Genomic DNA, 17017 nt, shown 5'->3' with positions numbered 1-17017 from the left:
TCTACAGAAATGATCAAGAGAAAGAAACCAAATAATTATGAGGGATAGAAAAAAATTTTAAGTGAAAATACCTACCTCTAAAATTTTTATTGCACCACTACTAGGTCTGAATCCCAAAAGGGATAAAAAGCAAAAAGGAAAAGGACCTAGATGTACAAAGATATTTATAGCAGCTCTTTTCTGGAGGTAAAGAATTAGAAGCTGAGGGGGTGCCCATCAATTGGGGAATGGCTGAACAAGTTGTGGTATGTGATTATGATGGAATACTATTGTTCGATAAAGAAATGATGAGCAGGATGCTCTCAGAAAAACCTGGAAAGACTTGCATTCCATGAGCTGATGCAAAAAGGAATTTATCATGTATAAAGTAACAGTAATAATGTAAGATGATCAACCATGAATAATTTGGTTATTCTTAGCAACACAACAATCCAAGACAATCCTGAAAGACTTATGATGAAAATCCCTAGAAAGAGAATTGATGGTGTCTGAATATAGATAAAAGCATACTATTTTTACTTTATTTTTTTTCTTGTCAATGTTTTCTTTCACAACATAACTATTATGAATATTTGCATGACTACATATGTGTAACCTATACCAAATTGTCTGTCCTCTCAATGGGGGGTGCGGGTGAGGAGGGAAAGAATTTAGAACTCAAGGTTTTAAAAATGAATATTTAAAATTGCTTTTATATGTTACTGGGGGAAAATACTTAATAAAAGCTTAAAACACAAAATTTTTATTACTATTTTTTGTCTTTATATCACTTTCATTTCCAAATATATCCAACCCTGTTCCCCCAAGATCATCTCTTGTAACAAAGAACTTTTTAAAAAAGAGATCAACAAAATCAAAACATCAATTGAATCCAATAATATTCACCGACATTCCACCTTTCCTTTGGAAGGAAGGGAGAGAGGAGTCCAGAAAATATTCACTTCAAACTGACAGGTGCTATCAGTCACTGTCATACTATTGAGTAGTTTTGTGTAACTTGGTATGCAATGTCTAAAGAATACACTTTTAAAGAAAATTTGGGTGTCTGAAGGGAAAAATTTACTATGTGAAAGAAAAACAAAATCTATCAATAAATTTGATACACAGGGTGGCTAGGTGGCACAGTGAATAGAGTACTGGCCCTGGAACCTGAGTTCAAATTCAGCCTCAGACACTTAACACTTACTAGCCCTGTGACTTTGGACAAGTCACTTAAGCCCAATTACCATGCCTTCCCCCCTCCAAAAAGCAAAAAACCCAAACAAAACAAATTAATTTGATCCACAGAAACAGATATCTATTTCTTAAGAGTTCCAAATTTTATTTCAATGTAATTTTATAAATAAGATTTGCAACTATAATATTTTAATGGGTTATTTATGATTTTTACATTAAAAAAATTTTTTTTGCTTTTTGGAGGGGGGAGAGCAGGGCAACTGGGTAAGTGACTTGCCCAAGGTCATATTTTTACATTTAAAAAAGCATTTGGTGGGATGGAAGGGAGGTGGGGATAAACAAATACCATTTTCATTAAGTCAACTCACCGGTGTTTCTTCTAATACCATAGAATCTTCTCTAGGTTTTTCAGATAGAATGTTAACCCTCTCATTTGGTCTCTGTAGGATAAATAATAACAACAACAATAAATATTAAAGTTTTACCAAACAGAACAAAATAGCAGCAGGCTAAAGTAAACAGCATATATAATGAGAATGGAGGAGGGGAAAAGGTATTAATCCATTAGCAAAAAAAGAATAAAAAGAAAATTACTAGGAAATGCAAACCTGGAAAACAAGAAGACCCTTTCTGCCTTTAAGATAAGGTTTTGTAAGTAAGCATTCTAGATCATTTTCTTCAGTCCTTATGACTAGTGGCAGGAAAAATAGGCTCTGAACTGCTGGTGGCCGGCCAGAGTGGGACAGGACAGGACATTGTGAATGTGGGGTGTTGAGCAACACTTCACCAAAACCAAGAGAAGAGCACAACATTCATCAGGACCAGGAGTGCCCATTCAAAAGTCAGTTGGGACAGAGACCTAGGCTGATGAACTGTGAACTGACCAGTGTTGAAGGAAGCTGAGATGCTTTCAAATCCAGGTCTCAAGGAAACCATAATCAGGGGAGAAGGAGTCAGAAAGTGAGTGATAAAAATCTGGTAAGAGAAGAAAGAATGAAAATACCAAAGATTTCAGGAAGAAGAAATCTCAAAGAACTTGAACATAAACAGATACATCAAGAGGAAGAACAGCAGCAAAAAGAAATATGGTCTTCTGATGTCCTAAATTAATGTAAGCATCTATACTGCAAAATGAAGGGAAAAGAGACAGAGGACCCTGTGGAATTTGAAGAGAATGTGGAATTACAACACACTGTTCCTCAGTGATTTCAAAGAGAAATGTAAATTATGAGAACATAATCCACGTCCTGCACAGCAAAAATAATGAGCAGAACAGAAAAACTTTTATCTGCAAAGATAAGTCTCACCAAAGAAAAAAGAAACATAGGTCAGGAATGCAAATACATAGACGTGAAGAACAACCTAGAAGAGAAGCAAAAAACAAAAACATTAAAAGAAAATGTCATCTCATACAAGCAAAACATATAGGATCTTGAAAACAGAAAGCATAAGGTCAACCTAAGGATCACAGGTCTCCCAGAAGAACATGACAGGACAAAAAACTTTAACATAATGAAAAAAATAACAGAAGAGAACTGCCCAGAACTTCTGAACATAGAAAATGAAATCCCAATTGAAAAAATTCACAGATGACCTCCAGAAAAAAACCAAGGCTACAAACTCCAAAATACACTGTAGTTAAATTTAACCATTCAATTCAGAAACATCAAGTTCTACAGGCCACCAGGAGAAAGACTATTCCATACCCACTACAAAACGGGAGGGAATGGAATAAAGTATTCTGAAGAGCACAGGAGCTCAGGATACTGCCCAGGGTGACTGATCCTGCAAATCTGAGTTTAACCATACAGGACAAAAGATGGATATTCAATAATAAAAGAGTCTGAAACGTTTTTAGAAAGAAAATTGGAACTGAAGAAATTATTTGCTCCTCAACACCCCAAACAACAGAATTGTGAGAGGAATGAATAAATCAAGACAGCAACAGAAACAGAGTGACAACAGAAAAGACCAGTAATAGACTTCTTTCTAAAGGGAGACAGAGATGAAGACAGAAATGTGGTAGAGGCAATAGTTAAGAGGGCATTATGGACAGAAACTTGTGACACTGTCTATAAAGTAAATGCTTCTTTTGTGGGACTACATTCATGGGAGGGCACAAGAAGTGGAGGGTGGAGAGAGCAAGTGGACAGAGAGAAGTGAGGGATGCTCTGGGGTCAAATCAAGGGCTAACAATAAGGAGGTTACTTCTGTGGTCTCAGAAAGAGATGAACCTACAGGGGGAGTTACTGACAAGGGGGTAACATCAAAAGATAGAGGAAGGAAGTCTAAGTTTGGAGATGGAAGTGGGTTTCCATTAATGAATGTTCCTATGGGTGAAAGGAGATGAGGAACTCAAAACTGGCAGAAGCCTGAGGTATTTGGTGCTTAAAAAGTCTACTTGTCCTAGGAGGGGGTAAAGAGAAATGCTTGGGTGCAACTGGTACCTGGAGAAGAGGGAAATTATGGTCACAAGAAGTAGAATACCAGGCAAATATAGAAAGGAAAAAAAAAAGCTCAAAAGAAAGAGTACACATCATTGGGAGAAGTGTGACCCTACCATGGGGCATTTTCCTCTGGGACACATGCAATAATTGATATTGTTCTGGGAGATAACAAAGGAAATGGGAATCCAGGGGGTAAGTAAGCCCTTCAAGGCAGTGGCAGAAGATACCTAAAGGGAAGAGCCCTAAAATGGATACCTTGAAAGCTTTGACTTTATAAAGAATACAGATAAAAGATAGACTAGATGATTATAAGGGTCATAAATAAAAAAATGAGGCTTTAAAATAAACAGAAAGAGAAAATGGATAATAAAAGTGAGACATCCTTTTTGTAAAGGGATGCAAAAACAAATTTAAAAACTAATGAAGAGGAACAGCTAAAAGGGAAGAGATGAATGAGGAATCTATGTGACTGAGAGGAAAAAAAGAGGAAGAAATACATGACCAGATAAAAGCAAGAGAGAGGAACAAATAAACAAAACTCTGAAGAGAAAAGGGTAACCAGAAGAGGGAATCAGGGTGGGAGGGGAAGAGAGTTAGTGGGAACTGGGCCATTTAAAAATAAGATTAAATTAAAATAACAAGGGAAATAGTACTGTTTTTACAGCAGATAAGAGGGAAAAATATAACAAAGATGATGCTTTGTTAAGTCTTGAGATTTGTCTTATTTCAAACCAGCCCTTACAGTCATATTTTCTCTTCTACCATTAAATATATTAGAACTACTAAACTTTAATTTGTAGGAGGAATGGAATTTCATTGAGGTACTTTGAAAATAATGAGCAGATCTTATGAAATTATACATAATACCAAAAAAATTAACACAAACCCAAAATTTTTCATTCAATTCTGGGATAAATGACAAAAGGGTTTAACATGATAATTTTATGCAAAAGTATCCCAGAATAACCTATATAATCCATGTTTCTTTGGGTCACAGCAATTGTTGAGAGCAAAATCATATACTGTCCCACAGTTAAAAGAATGTGGCATTTGTTGATATTTAAAACTTATTCAATGAAATAAAAACATCCAATTTCAGAAGAAAATTACTTTCTCATTACTAATACAATTTTTCAAATTTTGCAAATGCATCATATAAGGTCTCAGGCATATGAGTCAATAGCTTCATTTTGCCAATCAACTGTTGTAGTTTTGGCTCCTAGACCAGCACCTATTTTTTGGGCCACTTTAGAGCTCTAGCTTGGAGTTAAGTCCACTTGAGGTAGAATATAAGAGACAAGGAGAATTCTTCTTGTCATCACTACCTTCTTTTCAGAATTTAGGTTTACTTGCACAAATTAAAATGATTACCAAAGGGGCAGTAATCTAGAAATCTCTGCCCTATTGTTAAGCATTATATCACTCAGTCAATAAGCATTTATTGAGTAACTACTATGTGCCAGGTTCTATTCCAGGCAATGGGGATAAAAATACAAAAAAAAGACACAATCCCTATTCCTATTCTCAAATAAAGTAAGTTTTTTTATAGAGGAGAAAATGTGACAGTTAATATGGAACTATGTTTTGCATGATTTTACATGTATAATTGATTTCATATAGCTTGCCTTCTCAGTGGGTAGAGGAGGGGCTAGAAGGGAGGAGAGGAACTCAAAATAAAAAAGAATGTAAAATAAATGAATAATAGATTTGGGGAAAAAGGAAATCACAAAGTATATGCACATGTAAATATATTAAGAATAAATGTAGAATGGAGGCTATGGATAGAGCTGGTCTCCCAGCCAGTAAGATCTGAGTTCAAGCCCTGCCTGTGAATCATCCTAGTTGTATAGCCCCAGGTAAAGTCATTTAACCTCTCAGGGCTCTAGGACACTAAGTAAAGAAGATTCTGATTTACATTAGGAGAGAGTCCCCTATACCAATGAAATCTCAGGTTTAATTTCTAACCTTAACCTTAAGCACAGAATATATACTATATAGAATATAACAAAATAGTTAAGGATAGTGGACACCAGCAGCTGGGTGGCATCAGGAAAGGCTATGCATAGAGGAAGTGGGGTTTAAGCTTCCTCTGGAAGGGACAAAAGGACTCTGGGAGAAGCAAAGGTGAGAGGGGAGTACAGACAGAGAAACTGAGGTGAAGTGTCTTGTCTGAAGAACAGAGAGGAAGCCAGTATGGCTGGGTCTCAGAAAGCAGGGAAAGAAATAACATAAAATAAGGCTTGATAGGTAAGTTGGAACCAGGTTATAAAGGACTTTAAAAGCAAGAGAAATCTATATTTTATCTTAGATGGGCTAGAGAGCTACTGGAGTTTATGGAGGAATGACATAGTCAGTCTTGTTTGAAGAAATTCACTTTAGCAACTTATCCAGGGTTGATTGCACTGGGGAGAGATCTGAGGTGGAAAGACCAATTATCAGTCCATTGCCATAGTTTAGGGAGAGATTAAGAGAGCTTGAATTCAGATGGTGTCAGGGGGAGAAGAAAAAAAGTAAGGTGTCAGGTATGAATGCAGATGAGATAAGATCTGGCATCTAAACGGATATATATGGTGAGGTAGAATGAAAAGCAGAATAACATCAGAGTTAACCTGGAAGATTGGAAGAATGGTGGCATCTCTGACAGAAATAGCAGAGTTTGGAGGGGGGGGGGTAGTTAGGTTTAGGGGAAAGATATGAATTTTGCTTTGGACATGAGTTTGAGATACTACGGGGATATACAGGTAGAAAAGTCCAAAACCAGTCTGTGATGCAGTAGAGGACTAAGACTGCTTACACAGAGCTGGGAGTAATCTGCAGACAGATAATAATTAAACCCACAGGAGAGCTACATGAGGTCACTGAGAGAATATATAAAGAAAAGGAGAGATCCCAGTACAGAGCATTGAGGTTCACCCCCAGTTTAATACATGATATGATGATCCAGCAAAGGAGACTAAAAAGTGGTCAGATACATAGGACAACCAGAAGAAAGTAGTGTCATAGAAACTTACAGAGCAAAGTACCCAGGAAGAGGGTAAGAAACAATATCAAATGCATCAGAAATTGAGATTTAGAAGAGAGAAAAGGCAAACTGGCAAAAGATTGAGAAGTGAAAGTAGAAATAAGGATGACAAATACAGAGTTTTTTTTCCCTTGGAGTTTGGCTGAGAAATGAAAGAGAGATACAGAATGATAGCTTGTTGGAATGGTAGAGTGTAGTGACTTATTTTTAAGGATGGGGGAGATTTGGGCATGGTTGAAGACAGAAGGGAAGGAACCAATAAATAGAATAAAGATGGGAGGAAGCAGAGTGGAGAATACTGAAGGGACAATCAGTTGGAGAAGACAGGAGGGTTTAGGATGAGGGGCAATCTTTCTGGTAGGGGACTATCTTGCTACCGTGTTTCCCCGATAATAAGACACTGTCTTATTAATTTTTGGACAGAAAAACACCAGAGGGCTTATTTTCAGGGGAGGGCTTATTTTAATGAACATTGACAGCAATTTTAATAAACAGGTAAATGTGAACAAAAAAATGTACCTTTATTCAATAAGCAAATCACTGGGGAAGAACAGGATGACACGCTCACTGCTGCAGCTCTGATTGGATGTAGCTCGGAGCTCGGCGTGCGTTTCGGGGGGGGAGGGGGACGGTGCATACAGAGGGTACCGTAATGTAGCGTGTAGCAGGGGATCACCTTCACAACAGTAGCAATCTCAATAGGGCTTATTTTCGGGGGAGGGCTTATTTTCGAGGAATCTTACACAGTAAGGGGAGGGCTTATTTTCGGGATAGGTCTTATTATCGGGGAAACCCGGTATTTCATTACTCCATAAATATGAAATCTCATTTACATGTTATCTACCACAATTAGAATGTATGCTCCTTGAGGACAAAGACTATCTCAATTTTCTATTTGTATTCCTGCTCTTAGTACTGGGTTTGGCACAAGATAAATGCTACCTCTAGAGATTAAAGAAGGGAAGGAGTGAGGGATTATGCAAAGGAGTATTAAGAAGAAGAAAAGGAGATAGTAAACAGAAGTGACCTTAATTATCTCGGTGAAGTAAAAGGTGAGGTCTTCAGCTGAATGGAGGGGGGATTAGAGGTGTGAAAGGATTGAGAAAAGAGGAGTCAATTAGATAGGAATAAAAGGACTACATCATAGCATAGTTTACAAGAATTTAGACATATTAGAAATCCAACTATATCATTCAAAATATAACTACAATAACTACCATAAGAGTTTGACATAGGAACATGGACCTAATACTGATGTGAATTTTCCCAAACCAACTCATCCATTCCTTCATTCAACAAATATTTGCTATGTTCAAAACACTGCCTTAGGTAATACAGTAGATTCAAATCAAATCAATCATTTATTCAAAGTTCTGTAAAAGAATAGGCTATAAAGTTGGGGAAAAGTCAAGCTTTATCCAGTAGATAATGAAGGCAGGAGGGCTACATTGAACAGATTTTTAAAGAAGATTAATAAGAAGAATAGGAGCTGAGGAAATACTGTTAGAAAGTCACTGAATGGTGTAGTGGTAATGGGAATTTGAAATCTTCCCAGCCCCTTAATAAGCCAAAGAGAATTTGAAGACCTTCCCTGCTTTAAAAATATACTCTGCCCCCTAATAGGCATAATGTAATCACATGGACCCTGTGGTAGAAGTTTGCTGAAGGGTGGAACAGAGCCCACAGGAAGCTAGGAGTCAGAACTAGCTAGACTGGGAGGAGGAGAGCACACATCACCAAGGAGTCAGTCAGGCTTGTGAGTAAAAATATTGGTTTGTAAGAAGGCTAGAAGATAATGTGGCTCTCTGTGCTGATATGGCTTATTATCTTCTTTGCTACTATGATGGAATCAGCTTACTGGTTTTGGGATTTGGTTTTATGGTGTCTGAATAAATGTTTCATTTCTGTCTTCTATATGGAGAGTCTGTTATATTTTGCAATCAAGCACCATGAAGGCATATTTGTAGTGATGGTGGGCACTGTGCATATTGCATTGGAGCTACAAATGGGGAGAAAATATTTGTATCAAAGACCCTTGGGCAAGGGTTTTGTAATCAAGATATACAGTGAACTAACAGAAATACACAAGACCAAGAACTTTTGCCTAATGGATAAGTGATCAAAGGATATGAATAAAAAGTTATTTTAAAAAAGGGGAAATTATCATTTGCTATGTGAAAGACTGTACCAAATCACTAATAATAAAACATAAATAAAAATATCTTTGGGGTTTCACCTCAAACCTACAAATTGGCAAAAGTGACAAAAGTTGAGAATGGCCAACTTTTAGAAGAACTGTAGCAGAAAATTATGTTAATAGATTACTGTGAATTGGTACAACCATTCTGGAAAGCAATTTGACATTTTGCTTAAAAAGTAATTAAGATATTCATGTCTTAGAGTCAAAAAATCTGGGTTCAAACTCTACCTCTCAAAGCATCCCAGGGCACCCCCCACTCTTTAAGCTGAAGACTTTACCTCTTAATTCATGGAAAAATAGAAACCATTCATCAGCCAGTTAGTAAATTAACATTTACTGATGGTCAACTATCTGTCAGACACCGTGCTAATAGCTTCCCTATTTTCCTCTCTCCTTATTTATCTCACACTACTGAAACAATTTTTCCTCCTTCACTCTAGTCTCAGATAAAGGGTTGCCCCTTTTTCTTGCCAAACCAAACCCCTCTACATGCCCTTGATTCTATCCCAACTTCTCCAGCAAATTGCTCCCACCATCCTCCCCATTCTCTCAACTTAAATCTTTTACCTACTGGTTCTTTTCCTGTCCCTACAAAGATTCCAATGCTTTTCCTGTTCTTGGTTTGTTTGTTTTTTGCCTTCTGGAGGGCAATTGGGGTTAAGTAACTTGCCCAGGGTTACACAGCTTTCCTGTTCTTTAAAAAGAAAAAAAAAACATCTCCCACTTGATCCTACTACCTATACTAGCTGTCATCCAATATTTCTCTTCCTCTTCCTCTTCATGGCTTAACTCATTAGGAAGACTTGTCTACACAAAGTGCCTCCTCCACTCCACTCCTTCTCTCATTAGATTGTAAACCCTCTGTAGTATGGCTTCATATCTTTCAACAAGAGAAACTGTTCTCTCCAAAATTTATCAGTGATCTCTTAACTGACAAATCTATTGGCCTCTTCTCGATTAACTCCTTTGCTCTCCTTTGCTACATTTAATGCTACTGATCACCTACTCTTGGATATTTTCTCCTCTCTAGATTTTCAAGGCATTGATCTTTCCTGGTCCTCCTATCCACCCAATCATTCCACCTCAGTTTCCTTTGCTACATCTTCATGTAGGTCAAGCCTAGTAACCACAGGAGTACCTCAATGATCTGTCCTTGGCCTTCTTTTCTTTTCACCCGATTTCATTTGGTGATCTCAATCAGGTTCAATTATTAACTATATGTAGATGACTCCCATATTAATATCCAGTCCATCTCTCCCTTAAACTATAGTCTTGTATCTCCAACTGCTTCCTGGACATCTCAAACAGGATGTCCCATAAGCATCTCAAACCCAGCATGTCCAAAACAGTACTCATCTTTCCCACAAAATCCTTCCCTCTTCCAAAATTCTCTATTTATCATCCAGGACACTACTATCCTCCCAATCACTCAGTCTTGCAACTGTAATTTTATCCTTCACTTTTCACTATTACTCATCCCCCACATCCAATCCATTAATAAATTTTGTAATTTCTACCTTTACAACATATTTCATATTAATTTCCTTTTCTCCATTCAGACAGCCAGAGCCCTAGTCAGGTTTTCATCACACCTCTTGCCTAAACTAGTGTAACAGCCTTCTAACCTGTCCTACCTCAAATCCCTCCCCACTTTAATCCACCTTCTACTCAGCTGTCAAAGTGATTCTTCTAACACCTAGGCTTTTGAACCCTTTGCTTAATGAGATCCAGTGGCTTCCTATTACTTCCAGGATCAAATATAAAGTCTTCTGTTGGTCATTTAAAGCTCTTCATGACCTGGCCCCTTTCAACCTTTCCAGTCTTCTTGTACTTCATTCCCTCCACTACTCTATGACCCAGCTGCCTGACCTACTTGTAGTTCCTTTCATACAACAGTTCATCTCCTTTTGAAAAGCCTATCCTCCACATCTGGAATGTTTTGTGCCTTCACCTCCACCTCTTAGTTTCCCAGGGTTCCTTCAAGGCTCTGTTCATAGTCTATCTTCTGCAGTAGGCCTTTCCCAATCCCTCCAGCTCCTAAATGCCTCTTTTCTATCTTGCATCTAATCCTTTGTTTGTGCCTAAGTCATTTACATTTTCTCCCCCCCCCCCCCTCCCCCCCCCCCCCCCCCCCTCCCCCCCCCCCCCCCCCCCCTCCTCTCTTTTTTTTTTTTTTTTCTCTTTCTCTTTTTTTTTTTTACTTCTTTTTTTTTTTTTCCCCCCCCCCCCCCCCCCGCCCCATTAGAATATATGCTTGAAGACAAGAATTGTTTTTTCTTGTCTTTGTGTCCAGGCCTGGCATACTTAATAAATACTTGTCACTTAAATAAATACAAGTACACTTGCATTTTTAACTCTCCTGGAGTTTCTCTACAATCCCCTCACTGCTAGTACCTTCCTTCATTTCTTCCCCTGCTTTTTGACTCCCTTTTATGTAGTATCTTCCCCAATAGAAATTTAAGTCCCTTGAGGGCAGGGACTATCTTTCTTCCAGCTTGTAAGTGCAGCACATTGTCTTATACACAATAAATAATTATAAAAACTTGTGGACTTGACTGTTGATTTACTGACTGATGTTTACTACTTGTATGACCCTGGGCAAGTTACTTACTTGCCCTGGGCCCAGTTTTCTCATTTGACCAAGACAGTTTTTGACATTCCTTTCTGGTCTAGATCTTTATTCTTGGACTTAGAGATCTCACTATTAGACATAGGTCAAAGGAGGCTGAACCAACCCACGACAGGAACAAAGGTAAAGGACGTACCAAAATATTCACACAGTAGCACTTCTTGTGGCAGCAAAGAACTGGGAACAAAATAGATGCCTGTTGAATGAGTTGCTGAACAAACCATGGTGCATGAACATATCATATGTAATGACCGATATGAAAAACTTGGGAAGACTTCTATGAAATAAAGCAGTTATGTGACACACCAGATAGAACTCTAGACCTGAGGTCAAGAAAGAAAACCTGACTTCAAATTCAACATCACACACTTAATTTGCTGTGTGACACTGGGAAAGTCACTTAACTTTCACTTATATCTTCCCTCATCTATATAATGGGGATAATAATAACACCTGCCCAGGTTTGTTGTGAGAATCAAATGAGATAATATTTGTAAAGCACTTTGTAAACCTTCAAGTACTGTTATGTTAGGTATATTATTACTATGATGATGATGAACTAATGAAGTGAAGTAAGAAAAACCAGAAAAACAATGCACATGACTACAACAATGGAAATGGGAATAACAGTAACACGAAATTTAATAATGCACAACCCAAATCTTGACTACAGGTCCAACCATGTACTACACTACAGTGCTTCTCATAGCGAGCATGGAAAAACTGGCAGCAAACTGCAGTAACAAAGGACTAAACATGAAATGATCACTTATAAATAAAAGTAGGTCTTTTTTTTCTTGCCACAAACATGAGCTTTTTATTTTTTAGCTTGAGACCCTGAGTCAGTAAGGAAAGGCCAAGAGAGAGATGCAGAAATCAGATGAAGAAGGAGGGGAGCTGAAGCAGCTGAGCAGCTTGGCAAACATGGGAAACAACGTGGTCACAGATCATTGCCTATAATACTATACCAAGCTTGGTCCAGAAGAAGGGATGGGAAAATATTCCTCCCTCCTTTCTTTGCAAAAGTAGGTAGCAGTATATAAAGAGAAATGAACAAAAGAAGGAAAACTTGAATGACAATAGTAATAATAACAACATTATAAAGTTTTGCACTACTCTGTAAAGTATTTTAGTGCAAATGTTACCTTTCCACATGGGTCTAATGTAATACTTTGTCTTGTAGCTTTCTAATTGTGTAATACTAATGTATTACAATTACTTTTTTGTCTTATCTAAATGTTAAACAATGTCATGAAGGAGATGAATACTTCATCTTCCCAGCACTTAGTATAAGTGCATAGTAAACAATGGCCTAATTAATACTGGTTGAATGGATGATTATTATTCCCAATTTATAGAGAAGGAAGCAGAAAAAAAGGATACAATGAGTTGTCCCCATCAAATAGATAGTTAAGTACCCAAGTTGGAAGAATTAACACATCAACTGATGGGGATCATTTCCAAAAGGACAGAAGTCAACAGTGTCAAATACCGCTTTTAGAAAATACATGGTATGAGGACAGTGAAAAACATATCGCTTTAAGGAGCTGTGTGTTCCACTTCATTTCATTTACACGATTCATTTGTCCAAAGCATAATAAGCTATATAAAAAGTGATAAGGGTAGGAAGATATCTTTATTGACAATGGCAGGTGGTATTCCTATGAAAGGAGTAGTTAAAAAAAAAAAAAAAGAGGGGGCGGCCAGGTAGCACAGAGAGTGAGAGTACCGGCTCCAGTGTTGAGAAGACCTGGAAATCGAATCCCGGGCTCAGACACTTAGCACCCACCCAGAAACACCTGGCCGTGTAACCTTGAGCAAGTTACTTAACTCTGATTGCTTAAAAAAAAAAAAAAAAAAGAGGCTGCTTGGATCCAACTCTTACCAATGTTCAATTCATCCTAATTTGCCTCTATCTTTCAAGGAATATACACTTAAAACACATATACTTTCATTCTCTCAAATTTCATTGATCTCTAGCTCCCCCTGTTTTAACACTCTTAACATTAAGTATTTTAACAATTTTATGGTGATGTGGTACAGAGGCTGACAAGTCTTTTTTGTGATCTACACTAAAAACAGATAGTCCCCAGAGAATAAAAAAGTTAAGTTTCTGAAGTAATAGGAAAAGAATACATAATACTGCAGGTAAAGTTTATTCAATGTTCCTCTTTTAAAAAAATACTAAAACAAAACAAAATTTTAAGATTATTCTTGTGTTAAAAATAATTTTGTTATATTTAGCAATGTGGACAAGGTCTAACAGCAGAATGTTAAACTCTCCATCATTAACTGCTAAGTGAACTCAAGGGCCTTAAAGTAGGTTCTTTAAAGAACAACAAAAAAGCACCTTTGAAGGGTTTTTTTTTTTGTATTGAGAAAATACAAATAACCTAAATTTTAGAAATCTTTATGAGATGCTAAAATTACATTTAATACTCTGACTAAACTAGGCTAAGTTGACTAGATTTTTCACAAATCAAAAACAGCGGATAAACAAGTCAATTAGTGATTAAGTCCCATGAAGTGCAGAATGAGAAAGAAATGATTTAAGATAGCCTCTCTCAAATACCTGTAAAGGTAGAGGTGAAAAAACGGCCAAAGTTTCCATATACTCCTGATTTAATGAGGGACTCTCCTTCCCTATCAGTAACAGCAATTTTAAAAAATATAGTTTCAATAGTGACCACACAGATCTGATTGTCTAGATTAGAGGTGTCTAACACTGTAGCCCTAAAATATCTCTTCCCAGCAATAGGCTCAAATTAGATTAAAATATAATTTGGAAATGTTTAAAAAAATAAAAATGCAAATAAACATAGATAATGCTAATTTGTGGTTTTCTAAGTCAATATTTGGCCAGCAGGGATCTGTTTCTATTTAAGTTTGATATCACTGATCCTAGATGTTTGAACATAGCTTTCACTTTGGTCCCAAAGAACAATCACACTTTTAGTGCCAAGTGGCTAAGAATTAAATAAATACTTGAAAGAGAGAAGTTTAAAGTACAAAAGCTGAATGCCACTTCAGAGGTTAGCATGTTGATTACACACCCACAACTAGGTTTTTAAAGAACAATAGTGAAGTGCACAAAAACAAAAGGTCAATGGTTTCAATCTGATTTCCAAGAAATGCCAGGATTCCCTCAAGCATCTCATAGAAGGAAGTTTTATGGAGGTAAAATATTTAACTGGTATCTGCTCTATTACTTCTATACATACTCCAATACAAGTACACTACAATACCACCAATCCAAAAGGGAGAGGAGTAGAAGGGTTATAATACCCAGGCATAAATCAGGGCAGAAGGGCTTCACAACATCAAAAAGGTACAAGATCATTGTTTTAGATAAGGAAGTATGTGTGACCTTCACTTTAAGAAAAATTATATACAATATAAATGTATAAAACACAAATTAGGAGGTGATTATTTACTATAAAAAAGGGATTGGCACAGATGGTGGGGGGATAAAGTGGCTGATCATAGGAAAATTGCAGGGATCTCTTTGCTGGTGTTGAGGTAGGATTCTCTTGCTTTGACCTGCTTAGTTCTGGGTTACAGTCTTGGGTGGCAGTCCTGGGGTGAGGAGGAGTGCTGGTGTGGCAGAGCTTGTGGCAGCTGTGGAGAGGGAATCCTCGTCACAGTTCCAAGGCAGAAAAGAGTGCTTGAGGTCACTCACAGACCAGAGCACAGGCCAGGAGAGGAGGAAACACTTCTTTGATCATATAACCTTAGAAGAACCGAAAATTTACAGGTGCCTGGAAGTAGCTCTGATAACAACTGCACAAATCCCCAGAAACTTAGGACAGAGCACTCTCCACTCTGGAAGTAGAGTCCTACTTTGGCAAAGAGCTCAAAAGTCAAATAATTGGCTAGCAAAATGAGCAAACAGAGGGGAAAAAAATCAGACTATAGAATCTTACTTTGGTGACAAAGAAGATCAAAACATACCACCAAAAGAAGACAACAAAGTCAAAACTGCATTAGAAGCCTCCAAGAAAAATATGAATTGGTTGCAGGGCATGGAGGAGCTCAAAAAAGATTTTGAAAATCAAGTAAGTAGAAGAAAAATTGGGAAGAGAAATAAGAGTAATGAAAGAAAACAATGAAAAACAAGTTAACAGCCTGCTAAAGGAACCCCCCCCCAAAAAAACTGAATAAAATAACACCTTAAATAATAAACTAACTCAAATGGCAAAAGAGGTCCAAAAAGCCAATGAGGATAAGAATACTTTAAAAAGCAACATTGGCCAAATGGAAAAGGAAGTCCAAAAGTTCACTGAAGAAAATAATTCCTTCAAAATTAGAATGGAGCAAATGGAAGCTAATGACTTTGTGAGAAATCAAGATATTATAAAACAGAACCAAATACAATGAAAAAATAGAAGATAATGTGAAATATCTCATTGGAAAAACCAGTGACCTGAAAAACAGATCCAGGAGAGATAATTTAAAAATTATTGAACTACCTGAGAGCCATGATCAAAAAGAGTTTAGACATCATCTTTCAAGAAATTATGAAGGAAAACTGCTCTGATATTCTAGAACCAGAGGGTAAAACAGAAATTGAAAGAATTTACTGATTGTCTCTTGCAAAAAGATCCCAAAAAGAAAACTCCTAGGAATATTGTAGCCAAATTCCAGAGTTCCCAGGTCAAGAAGAAAATATTACAAGCAGTTAGAAAGAAACAATTTGAGGATTGTAGAAACAGAATCAGGTAACATAAGATCTAGCAGCTTCTACATTAAGGAATTGAAGGACTTGGAATATGATATTCCAGAGGTCAAAGGACCTAGGATTAAAACAAAGAATCAACTACCCAATAAAACTGAGTATAATACTCCAGGGGAAAAAAATGGATATTCAATGAAATAGAGGACTTTCAGGCGTTCTTGATGAAAAGACCAGAGCTGAACAGAAAATTTGACTTTCAAATACAAGAATCAAGAGAAGCATGAAAAGGTAAACAGGAAGGAGAAATCAAAAGGGACTTATTAAAGTTGAACTGTTTACATTTCTACATGGAAAGATATTTGAAACTCATGAGACTTTTCTCAGTATTAGGGTAGTTGAAGGGACTATATATATGTATATATAGAAGGAGGGCACAAGGTGAGTTGAATATGAAAGAATGATATCTAAAAAATAAAATTAAGGGATGAGAGTGAAATATATTGGGAGGAGAAAGGGAGAGATAAAAGAGGATGAATTATCTCACATAAAAGAGGCAAGAGAAAGCTGTTACAATGGAGGGGAACAGCAGGGAGGTGAAAGGGAATGAGTCAACCTTACTCTCATTGGATTTGGCTTAAGGAGGGAATAACACACATACTCAATTGGGTATCTTACCCTACAGGAAAGTAGGGGGGGGGGGGGGGAGGGGGGGAGAAGATAAGGGGGGGGGGGGAGGAAGATGGGAGGGGGGGATAGTCAGAAGCAAACACTTTTGAAAATGGACAGGGTCAAAGGAGAAAATAGAAAAAATGGGGGGGGGGCAGATAGGATAGAGGGAAATATAGTTTTTTACAATATGACTATTATG

General features: G+C 37.3%; 1 protein-coding gene across 5 annotated transcripts in view; it reads right to left on the bottom strand.

Annotated features, from left to right (window-relative positions):
* Positions 1-17017, bottom strand: part of NSD3 (nuclear receptor binding SET domain protein 3) — a 158979-nt gene that overhangs the window by 71808 nt on the left and 70154 nt on the right. For all 5 annotated transcript variants that reach the window (XM_069075896.1, XM_069075899.1, XM_069075897.1 and 2 more), the window contains exon 3: positions 1545-1616. In XM_069075896.1, the coding sequence (XP_068931997.1) occupies positions 1545-1616 (72 nt within the window). The remainder of the gene's footprint in view (positions 1-1544; positions 1617-17017) is intronic.

This window comes from Petaurus breviceps, unplaced genomic scaffold (genome assembly GCF_028583685.1).
Source record: "Petaurus breviceps papuanus isolate PSGF00001 unplaced genomic scaffold, PetGlider_PUasm1.0 90919, whole genome shotgun sequence".
Taxonomy (NCBI): domain Eukaryota; kingdom Metazoa; phylum Chordata; class Mammalia; order Diprotodontia; family Petauridae; genus Petaurus; species Petaurus breviceps.
This window is presented reverse-complemented; position numbering and strand designations above follow the sequence as displayed.